Below are 12110 nucleotides of genomic sequence, written 5' to 3'. Positions count from 1 at the left end.
ATTAATTTCTCTTCAATGTAGAAAGAAGAATGCAGTCCATTAAGCCGTAGCAGATTTGTGATTGGTGACGTGAGGTTTGCCAGGTCTACCTACATCCAGGTAGAATACAGTTTCTCTCTATGTGTAACTCTCATACCCCCCAGGTCTATGTGCCAATAATAAACCACACTGATCGATTACAGAGGTGAAGGAGGGATAATTGCTGTCAATTTCTTAGTCTTGTTCCATAAAGGGGAGTCTTAAAAGCGACAGAAATGCCACACATTAAAAATACAAACAAAACCAGGTCATGAGAAATTAGGACAAATATTGAAACGATTCAGTTACTCTGCCTCCTGAAGCAACTGAAGAAACAACGATCAACCTTTCAAGGCATCAAGCACCACCTCATCACTGCCAACATGCAGTCCAACGGCTGCAAAGACATCTGCTGCTGGGTGATTAATTTCTTTAATGATTTGAAATCACAACTCGGGACAAAAAACTAACGAGTGCTGAACATAAAAACTTTCATTGCTATTTATAGTGGTATTCTTTGGTAGGAGTGAAGCGCCGGTTAAAGCTTGTCAACTCCAACGCTGGTGTATGGTTGGACCGAGGGGGTTGAGATTGTGTTACAGGACAGTGAAGAGCACAGGTTTGACCACACAAGTCCATCATTGATCTGCTCTGAGCTCCTGGCTGCCCTTGGCATTCTGAGTTCTCGTCTTTTCTCTTCTCTGAAATAGTCTGTTGTGAAAATAAAGTGCTGGAGATTAAAAGTTCACCGGGTCCACCTGAAGATCGTGACCCGCCACTATAATCGTCCGAAAGCGGCTGGCGTTTATCTTCTCCACAAATTAATAGGAAGGTGCGGATGGAAAATTACAAATTTTCCTGTCAGTGAGAGGAATCTGTTTATTTTCTGGAGAGCTATCAGGGTTGAGCACATTGTGCATTCTGACAGCCGAATATATTATTTGTGGTTTTTATTATTATTATTTTAAAATTGTCAAACAGTGTGCTGTTTTCCCGTACAGTTGTTATTTCATACTCAAAGTACTGTTATTGTCTGCATCTGAATTCAGCGGCTCTTTACTCAGACATTTATTCAGCTGAGTTTCTGTCAGGGTACAGTGAGGGAAAAGAGTATTTGATCCCCTGCTGATTTTGTACGTTTGACCACTGACAAAGAAATGATCAGTCTATAATTTTAATGGTAGGTGTATTTTAACAGTGAGAGACAGAATAACAACAAAAAAATCCAGAAAAACGCATTTCAAAAAAGTTATAAATTGATTTGCATGTTAATGAGGGAAATAAGTATTTGACCCCTTCGACTTAGTACTTGGTGGCAAAACCCTTGTTGGCAATCACAGAGGTCAGACGTTTCTTGTAGTTGGCCACCAGGTTTGCACACATCTCAGGAGGGATTTTGTCCCACTCCTCTTTGCAGATCCTCTCCAAGTCATTAAGGTTTCGAGGCTGACGTTTGGAAACTCGAACCTTCAGCTCCCTCCACAGATTTTCTATGGGATTAAGGTCTGGAGACTGGCTAGGCCACTCCAGGACCTTAATGTGCTTCTTCTTGAGCCACTCCTGCTGCCTTGGCTGTGTGTTTTGGGTCATTGTGATGCTGGAATACCCATCCACGACCCATTTTCAATGCCCTGGCTGAGGGAAGGAGGTTCTCACCCAAGATTTGACGGTACATGGCCCCGTCCATCGTCCCTTTGATGCGGTGCAGTTGTCCTGTCCCCTTAGCAGAAAAACACCCCCAAAGCATAATGTTTCCACCCCCATGTTTGACGGTGGGGATGGTGTTCTTGGGGGTCAGTCCTCCTCCTCCAAACACGGCGAGTTGAGTTGATGCCAAAGAGCTCGATTTTGGTCTCATCTGACCACAACACTTTCACCCAGTTCTCCTCTGAATCATTCAGATGTTCATTGGCAAACTTCAGACGGGCCTGTACATGTGCTTTCTTGACCAGGGGGACCTTGCGGGCGCTGCAGGATTTCAGTCCTTCACGGCGTAGTGTGTTACCAATTGTTTTCTTGGTGACTATGGTCCCAGCTGCCTTGAAATCATTAACAAGATCCTCCCGTGTAGTTCTGGGCTGATTCCTCACCGTTCTCATGATCATTGAAACTCCACGAGGTGAGATCTTGCATGGAGCCCCAGACCGAGGGAGACTGACAGTTATTTTGTGTTTCTTCCATTTGCGAATAATCGCACCAACTGTTGTCACCTTCTCACCAAGCTGCTTGGCGATGGTCTTGTAGCCCATTCCAGCCTTGTGTAGGTCTACAATCTTGTCCCTGACATCCTTGGACAGCTCTTTGGTCTTGGCCATGGTGGAGAGTTTGGAATCTGATTGATTGATTGCTTCTGTGGACAGGTGTCTTTTATACAGGTAATGAGCTGAGATTAGGAGCACTCCCTTACTTATTTCCCTCATTAACATGCAAATAAATGTATAACTTTTTTGAAATGCGTTTTTCAGGATTGTTTTGTTGTTATTCTGTCTCTCACTGTTAAAATACACCTACCATTAAAATTATAGACTGATTATTTCTTTGTCAGTGGGCAAATGTACAAAATCAGCAGGGGATCAAATACTTTTTTCCCTCACTGTATATGAGTGGGTGATTCCAGAAAATGGTGGACATCTTTGCCAGAATTACCTAATGCCTTGCCTTGGCCAGTGGGGTATTTTATTGCTCTGATACACCAAATTACACCACCCACTCGATTTTCCATTAAGAACAAGGACAAAATCGAAATTATTAATATTCAGACTTGTCCCATACAATCCTGTGGCTGTTGTTCCCTTATTTGTATAATATTTACATATTAAAGGAGTTATGATCTTAAAACCTTCTTAATTAGTGTGGGAGACTAATTTCTGTGAGGAGTTCGGTTGTACGGAATTCTCTGATCGGTTCAGAGTTTTGTAACAAGCGATGCAAGAAAAGTTGTCTCCCTTGACGGTCTCTTACGGCACACCACGATCTACTCAATTTTAATTAAGACGATCACTTGCCCGATGGGGGAAGTTAGGTGTTAGACAGTCTTTTTCCAAATAGTTTTTAGGGATGTGTCGCAGATCCTGATTGATGGAGGGAGATGGAAAACCCTTCTGGGTGTCCTGCGCAACACGTGTGGTGTCGCCAGGTAGATAATGACAGAGCGATCTGCGCGGCTCATGTTTGTAGAGTACAATATTTTGGCGTATGGAGTGAAATATGCCCCTTTAAAGAGTCTACTCTAAGAAAATCTTAATTAACTGCTGCGTCTTGTTTAATTAGTCTCCCTCTGATCTAACAGCAGAGGCACTGTTGACATTTTCGGTGCTCTGAAAACGATGTTTCTGTTCTTTCATCTTGTCTTATAATAGAAAAGCTCTCTGTGGTCCCGGCAGTAATCCCACACACAAGAAGAGGAGAAGAAGGAGAATATTAAACAGGGCTTCTTGTGCAAACATATGGGGGCACGCTCTCACTACCCAGGGCATTAAGCCCCTGTGTGAACCTATTCTACCGCACTGGAAATTAGCCTGAAAAGCACCGCAATATTGTAATGAACAATTGCCCTGTGTATTGTTCCTCTGCCTTGGAATCGCTGGAAGAGAAGATTGCACACCCTTCCGCCCAACCCTACAGTCTGGCAGAGTTGTCACCGGTCTTTGGCAATAGGGAATGATTAGGACTCGGGGAGAGAGCCTAGTTTTGGCCAATTGAGTCGATAAGTAGTCAGGGATGCCCAAACTATGGCCCTGGGGCCAAATGTAGCCCACAGCCACACTTGGTTTGGCCCGCAGAAGCGTATAAATAACCTGTGAATACCAATTTGGAAATCATTTGACAAAAAATATATATATTTTCTTAAATTCGGATTTTTGTAAGTCGATACGTTTTTGCCAGGATGAAAGAGCAAACATCAATACCGACTGAAGACGCCGCACAGAGTGAGCGAATGTATGCAGAGAAGAAGGGAAATTAAATGTTACAGAAAAAAATTGAGATTAACATTGTGGTTCATCCTCATATTTGTAATGTTTAAGATTTAAGTGTCAGATTGGTGCCTCACCTGTGAGCTCATACTGTATGAATACTCTATTGTGAGTGAGGGTGTGTATGTCAAACTCACACAGCAGCTGGGACCACACACATTGCTTAAATCTCACAGGGGCTTGTGTTGCTTTTTTTCTGGTAAACTCTGCATCATACAGTACAACTCAGGATTTACTAATGAGTCTGTAAGGAAGCTGATAGGCCCCACAAGAGTCCGGGACCCAGGGACGGGAAGTGGCAGCCCTGTGGACACGCTTCCCTGTGGCCTGGCACTCTGCTTCAGCCCCGTCTCGTAGTGCCTGAAATATCCTTGACGCAGAAAACTCAGCAATACTTACAAGACAGCAAGGATATTAATTATGTACTATAATACAAGGATCATCCAAATTCATAGGCCGGCGGGGGGCTGGGTTTAGGATGCCATGCGAGTTCGGCTGCTTGATTCAAAGCCTTTAATCCATCTGTTTCTGGTTGAATTTCGGCTGTTGAAAGAGCCATGATTACTCCCCAAGCCTCTTACTTCAGAGTGACGCTTGTAACCCGATGACAAGAGTAACTGGCAGTGGTACAACGGCAGAAATAAAAACAAATACGATGGTACGGAGTCCAAGAACAGAGTAATTAGCTTGGAGCAGAAGAAGTATTTATATACATTCGCTTGTGTGTAACACATATCCAATGTCACACGGAATTATGGGAAATTAGGTCGCTGATTTGCATGAGCCGGACGTCGTTTGCCGTGTGGGGTTCAGCATCGTCTGTCCTGGTTTCATGGCGTGGTGTGTCTTGGCTGATTTAATTCTGTGTGGTTCCAGCATCTTCCTGTCAGAAACTGTTTCAGCATTAAGTTGAGCTGGAAACTTCTGCAGCACAGAGGGAAGATTTCTGAGCAATGTGCCGAGGCTCTGCCAGAGTTAGCTTAATGCTGTTATGATTGCCGTTCTCCCGTGAAGCCCCGCAGTCATGTTTACCTGTTCAGGAGGAAGAGATATTGAAGGAGTTTTCTTTCTGGCTTTTCCTCCAAATTCTTATCCCTCCTGGCAAGAGATTCCAGGTGTTTTTATTTTATTTTCACCATTTCTGATGCCAATTATTGTGAAGAATAAAGTAACTATCAAGAATCATACGTCGAAACATTGAAATAATGATCTCTGTAGGAGGTGTGATTGACGATATTGATTATTTCAGCTGACCGTGATTCCGAGCGCATAGTAATCGCAATCGAACAATATCAAACACAGTCGCGCTCGTGCTGAGGAAGTGTGTGTGTCTGTGGGGGTGAGGCCAGTCTGGGGGAGATGACAGTGCCCCCAGGGTTAGAAAATAAACCAAGGAAAGCGATTACCTTCCAGACCTGCGGGGTTTTCCTAAACGTGGCATCGTTTCTTGTCAAAAATACAAATCACGCCAATCAAATTAATCCGGCGACTCCAACCACAAGTGTGTGTCACTTACCATTTCATTAGTGACTGAACCGTCTCAGACCCCAAGCTCATCCACCACATCCTCCCCTCCAGAACTACCTTGGGAAGGGAGAGGGAGTATCACCACTTAAATAATTCAAGCAAAAACATAAGAAGGAGAATGTATAATGTATCAAAGCCTGTCCCTCCAAGGTAGGAGGCGACACATGGCACTCACACTTCAGGGGAGATGTTGCATGGAGATAATGAGCCCACGTGATCTCTCGCTGCTATTTTTATCTCCAGTAAGTTATTTATAATAATCAGCACATTTTCATTGTTGTGAGGGAACCACAGTATTCCTGCCCCATCTCCACATACGCCAGTAAATATAAGAGCAAATGTTTACTTATTAACGACCTGAAAAGGGAAAATAAATGAATTAATGAATTAAGCAAAGATCCCCATGGAGAAGTCTTCTCAGAGAGAGAGAACCCAGAGGAATGCACCAGAGAATGAAAAGAAATAGGGTAAAAAAATCATAATGAATTCTTTAAATGTAGGTTTTAGTGAGCGTCGGGGCGAGCCAGCGTCTAATTACTGCTTCTTGCAGGAGGGGGATCAAAGGCCACCTCAAAGAGCAAGATCTAAAGCTTTACAGAGATCACGTGTAGCATGTTCATCCAGTGAGTTAAACTGCTGTTCGAGATCTCTGTGCCATTTCTTCACTAAACCCTGTGATGGTACAATAGTTTGATTGTTCATTCAATTCATTCCATAATTAATATCCCGGCATTTGTTTTTTTCATTCTTGTGAAGTCTAGAAATGTCACTCCTTTCTTCAAAGTCTCTACTAGAAGCTCCTTTAACAGAAATTTCAGGTCTTTACACACGTTTTGAAAGTGAAATTGATTCCACTAATACAGATCTATAAAGATATATTTGACTCCACCCTTTGTTCAACCAACCACCCAATAAATACCCTTGATGGGACTTTCACTGCTACTAAAAGTCTCTTCTGGTAGGGTGTGGGTATAGTTGCTGCCCCTGTGGAAGGTGGCTTCATTGGTCTTGCCACAGCTGCCATTGGTGGTTCAGCTTTCCCTGCATCCCCCCAGTGCCCCCTGACTCTCCTGCCCACCTCGGTTGATGGGCCGGAGACGAGAGCTAGGGAGTCGCCCGTCTATTCCCCAGGTGAGACCAGGGACGATGGCGGGACTCACCAAGTGTCTTTCTTTTCCTCCTCTGCAGATAATTTTCCGCAAGATCAGCGACGTGAAGAAGGAGGAGGAAGAGCGCCAGCGGCAGAAGAACGAGGTGACGCTGTCCATCCCAGTGGACCACCCGGTGAGGAAGCTCTTCCAGAAGTTCAAGCAGCAGAAGGAGCTGCGCAACCAGGGCTCCACGCAGCACGACCTGGAGAAGAACCAGCTGACGGTGGAGCATCACCTGCACCCTCTTCAGCACCCCCTGCAGATCCAGCACCCCCTGCAGCACCCGCACCCCATGCAGAATGGCGCCTCCACCACGGGCAGCAGCGTGGTGACTGTGTCCCAGATCACGCCCCTGCAGAACTCGCTGGTGTTCATGAAGAGCGGTGAGCCGAGCCGGCAGAACAACCGCGATGTCATGGAGCTCAAGCCCAACTGCATGAGCGACCAGAACTGCCTGAAGGTGGGCAGCAGCCCCATGCGGATGAAACCCGCCATCAACCGCGGGTGGATGCGGCTGCGGAACAACATGGCTCCGCTGGAGGCCCGGGAGGAGAGGAAGGAGGAGTGGAACAACGTCACGAAGGCCGAGTCCATGGAGCTGCTGGCGGACGAGTCCAAGGGCCCGGCAGACGGAGGAGGAGGCGGCAGCGGCGGTGGCAGTGTTGGTGGCGGTGTTGTGGGGGGCAAGAAGAACCCCCTGCGCAAAACGGACTCGTGCGACAGCGGCATCACCAAGAGCGACCTCCGGATAGACAAGGCCGGGGAGGCGCGCAGCCCCCTGGAGCACAGCCCTGTGCAGGTGGAGCTCCGGCACCCCTTCTACCCCATCCCCGAGCAAGCGCTGCACACCACCCTGCAGGAGGCAAAGCTGGAGCTCAAGGAGGACATCCGCACGCTGGGCACCAGGATGGCCACCCTGGAGACGCAGGTGGCTGAGATCTTGAAACTGCTTTTGGAAAAGAAGGCGCAGAATCCCCAGACAGCGCCACCCAAAGCCAAAATCAAATGCCAGGACATTTTCACCGTCTCGAGGCCCGTCACGCCTGAGTCAGAGAAGGACGATGTTCAGTTTTGAAGTTTATTGATTTTGTTTGTTTATTAATTTATTTATTTGGATACTTTTCATGGACAGTGAGTACAGTCTTTTACTGTAAATAACTGTTTGCATGTCCAGCTGGATTCTGGCCTGCCAAAGAAACATACTCAACATAGTGGTTGCTTGTAAATTATGCAGTTGACTGCATGCTAATAAAACAGAGAATTTATAGCTCGACACCTTACCTTATCTCTAGGGACTAGATTGTTTTCATAACGTCTGTGTGCAACGAAGAAATTCAGGGTCTGAGTCGAGGTGGTTTAATAAGCCTGGTCTCTCGAACGCCTCCTGCCAAGTGACAAGACCTTTTCTAGCCTCGGTACCGGAACACAGCGACTGCCCTGCTGAGTTTAGGTGAGGACGGTACTGCCTGCCTGGCCCCCCAGCCCCCCATGCTCCAGTCCCCTGCTCAGGACTCTTTCACGGGACTTGACTGCATATGTGTCACTGTTTGAATGGTTAAGCACAGAGATGGAAGTGACAGACAGCTTTCAGAGCTCTTTCTCATCACAGCTGTGGTGCCGTTGTAAGAGTCCACACACACACAAAAATACTGCCCTCCTCTCTTTGTGTTTGAGGGTCTCTAAGAGAGGAGAGGGAAGCTGAAGGAGGGAGTGTTCTCTCCCTATATAATCAATTAAGGACAGGAAAAAGCACAAGTTTTATCTTAAGAGTGAGGAGAGAGATTCGCAGACCGCCCACGTCTTCTGATGCCCCCGGTGTGACAGTACCGTGTGGAGCTATTGCAGAACTCAACGATGCACAAATGGTTACAACCCAGAGAGCTTGGCACCTCAGGAGCGTGGTTGTGTGGCTCATTAATGAATTCGTCCGGCAGAGGTTTCTACTCCTGCCTGCCGCGATCAAGCGTACCTTGACCTTCCTCACCTGATCTCAGCAGGGCAGCGGTCACTCCCGTGGAAACAGGGGGAAGTTAATTGCATGCTTTGAAGTGTTCTGTATTTATGAACTGTTTAAAAAAATGCCAATGACATATATTGCTATTAATTTCATGTACATGATATACGAGGATGTTCAACCGCAGATCTGCCAGTGTCACGGGAATGCAGGGAGCACTGCGTCTGTTTCGCACTTTGCACCGTACATGAGATCAACTTTATATTCTTAAGAAGAGGTGTTTTTTGGGGGTGTGATTAAAATAAAATCAGAAAGTTAGTTTTTAATACATGGACAAGGATCGAGACTAGTCATTGGAGCCTAAACTGGTCTATTTTTGGTGCTGAGACAAATTTTCCATGACCTTTTGCACCACATTTTATATTTTGTTGAGAATCTATATATGAAAAAGACACTAATGCAAAAAGATTTTTCAAGCGATGAATAATAGTAATAATAATGATGATAATAAATACAATTGTGCTAATACTGTTCTTATTTTGATTCTGTTGATATCATATCCAAAGTCTTTTGTATCGCCTTGTTGTTTTCTGGGTATGCAGTGGAGCCTGTGCAATATTTCTGTCGTTTATCAGTAATGTGACGCTCGGAGCTTCGTGTTTCGAATGTACCGTAGAGAGATGACCCAAACCCGAGTCCTCTGGCCAGGGGCAGCCCAGTTCTGACAATCCTCTCTGGGTTTATCCAGGCTGCTTGACCGGTGTCGAGTGGAGTCACTTGAAGCCCGTCGAGCGCCATAAACCACTGAGACACCAGTGAGGTCCCTGATCTTTGCGTATATTCTTTAAATGACCTTAGTTCACGTCCATAAAGTTCATCCAGGAACAGTGTCCGCTGGGCCGCTGACAATCAGATCGATCCATAGGATTGAGGGAAGCCGGGATCCCCAGCCTCCCAGTGCCGACCTCTTACCCTGCACAGCTTTTCAAATGGACTCTGAAACTCATTCCAGCTGGACACGCAGACCAGACCGACGGACCAGGTCAGCTAAATGCACAGCGCGTGTGTCAATATCTGGAGGGTCAATTAGGTCCACATAAAGACTCGGTGCTTCTAATAATTAATTTGCCACACATACAATGATTCAGCTGCTCTTAAAAGGGCCACATTGAGGCCCAACTTTGAATTTGAAAGTTTTAGGAGGGGGTTTTGTAATTGGAGGTCATTTGAAATGGTCTTTGCCAAACTGTAAAGGTTAGATCTGCTCATGTAATCTCTGCTGAGTCGGTCAGAGAGAAGGGTGTAGTTTTATCTTGTGGTGTCATTAACTATGCAACCCTATTGATGCAACGGACGCAGCTGGGGGAGTTTGCCTGGGTACCTCTGTTGGGGTGGGATGGGGAATCCTAGATGTCCAATCTGACATGGACAGAGACCACTGTCTCCTCGTTTGGCCAATCAGCACTTTATCTATGGCTGTGTGCATGTGAGGAGTCGGGTATGCCCAACCATACCGTGCATCCGGAGTTAAATATGGTGGAATGTAAAGTACTGTGTACAGAGAGTGGTCGTATTTTTCAGCTACGCTTTTATATGTAATGATCCCTGCTGGATGAACGACCCAAGACCAAGAGACTCCTGCTTTGGAATTAACCGTAGCACCAACCCTAAAAGATTCTTGTTATCGTTCTTTTTACAGTATGATTTGATTATTTTTGCACCTTCGAGGCACGTGGAATCTGTTTTGTATGTTTTTTATTCCGCTGACTGTAGGATCACAGGGTGAGGAACACCATGGAGGCCTTTTCGATTGTCGGTGTTCCTCGTCTGTGTCGCGATGCTGAGATTCGGGAGGAAGGGAGTGTCGGGGAGAGAGTTAGTCGTTCCTCCGCAGACCCCCGGTAGCTTTAAATTGCTAAAAAAAACAATGCTGTATCACGGCCACTTGAATCCGTAGTATATTACAACAGACAGGTAATTTTTTTCGCCTTTATACACCATATAAATCACTGATTGTCATGGGCATGTAAATTTACAGCTTATGTCTGGATTCCCTTCCCTCGGGCAATTGGTAATTTTTGTATTCCCCCCAGGAGGCTTGGCTGGGGAACAATAGGAGAACTGTCATCTTTCAGTGCGAGTACAAAGCACGATTTACCGCATCATCCCAGGGTTTAATTGGATGAGCGGCCAAAGCTGTTTCGAGTGAATGTTACTGTTTTATAAATGCCGAGGAGCAACGCGAAGCACTGTTGACATTCTGGACTCCAATGTATTGTTTTGCAAATACAAAAGACTGAGTAGCAGCACAATAAATTCATGTCGGGGAAATCAGTCTACTTGTATGTCTTTTCTTTTTTTTCTCTTGCCTCAGTTCTCAGCGGCCGTGTTTCACAGCACTGAGATAAAGGGGTCTCTACATACATGATGTTGGCCTTATTCTACATGCAAACATGTCACAACGTTTTGAAGTGCAATCATGCTCGGAATAAATAAATGCAAGAATATTAGACTAATTCTGACTGGTCTTGATTTCTAGTAACGTCCTTGTTTCTTTATTTGTTTGGTTAAACTGGGTAATATATATAGTAAGATAATTCTTGACAGGAAAACATTTTAAAGCGAACGTTTTAAGATTGAAATCATTCTTTATTTAATTCTGCAGTACCTGTCAAACGCCTGGAGGGGTGAATGCAACATCATAGACTTTCCCTATTGACTGACGCTGTGGAAGGTCGATGCGCTGTTACCAACAATATGCAGTTCGTTTTGCTGAAGTCCTACCAGAGAAACACACACACAAATTAAATATTTCACTCACCCAGGACAATGGAGAGTGAAGGCCTGGATCGTGAGCACATGAAGGGTTGGGGAATCAGGGCAGTTGTTTATGAGATGTACATTGACTTTGACTACTGATTATTTCTACTTTTATTGCTCTAGACTTGACGGGAATTTGATAGATTATCCTACATTTTAAATCATAATAAAAACCCAATTTGAATTTAATCAGAAGAGGAAGAGTGACACATAAATATTACCCTCACCTCCCCGAGGGCCACGGTGTCCCCTGAGCATCCCAGCTCCCAGTAACTCAATTGATCCGACGAGCCGATCAACTCGACGAACTGATTACGTCTCTCTGGGCTGAAAATTATGTTATTAGTAGTCCTGCCGCTCTGAATCACAACAGCTTTGACTGAAACTGAGTCTGAAACAGTGTTATAGCCCTCTGATTGATCTAGTAACGAGATTAATTAAGTAACGGAGAGAGAGAGAGTCAGAGATGGAAACCCCCTTCAGGATCTGCCTTCCTTATATATCTTGGGGGAGACCGAGAATGATACCTCCTCCTATGAAAACCATCACATGTCAAGTTAATTGTGCCTTTGCTGAATGTAGGAACAGTATCTGTCCGTTTGATTTATATCTGCTTTGTCAAAAATGTGCCGGGTCAGTGTGGCAGGGCTTTCGCTCCTTGCTGTG

General features: G+C 45.3%; 1 protein-coding gene across 1 annotated transcript in view; it reads left to right on the top strand.

Moving 5' to 3' along the window:
* kcnh5b (potassium voltage-gated channel, subfamily H (eag-related), member 5b) overlaps positions 1–10959 on the top strand; it is a 76530-nt gene extending 65571 nt beyond the window's left edge. Inside the window, exon 11 of the mRNA XM_066694419.1 lies at positions 6708–10959. Coding sequence (XP_066550516.1) covers positions 6708–7745 — 1038 coding nt within the window. The 3' untranslated portion in view covers positions 7746–10959. The remainder of the gene's footprint in view (positions 1–6707) is intronic.
* Positions 10960–12110: the final 1151 nt, after the last annotated feature.

The sequence above is a fragment of the Amia ocellicauda genome, chromosome 21 (genome assembly GCF_036373705.1).
Source record: "Amia ocellicauda isolate fAmiCal2 chromosome 21, fAmiCal2.hap1, whole genome shotgun sequence".
Taxonomy (NCBI): domain Eukaryota; kingdom Metazoa; phylum Chordata; class Actinopteri; order Amiiformes; family Amiidae; genus Amia; species Amia ocellicauda.
The sequence above is the reverse complement of the archived record's forward strand: the minus strand, read 5'-3'. Positions and strand labels throughout refer to the sequence as shown.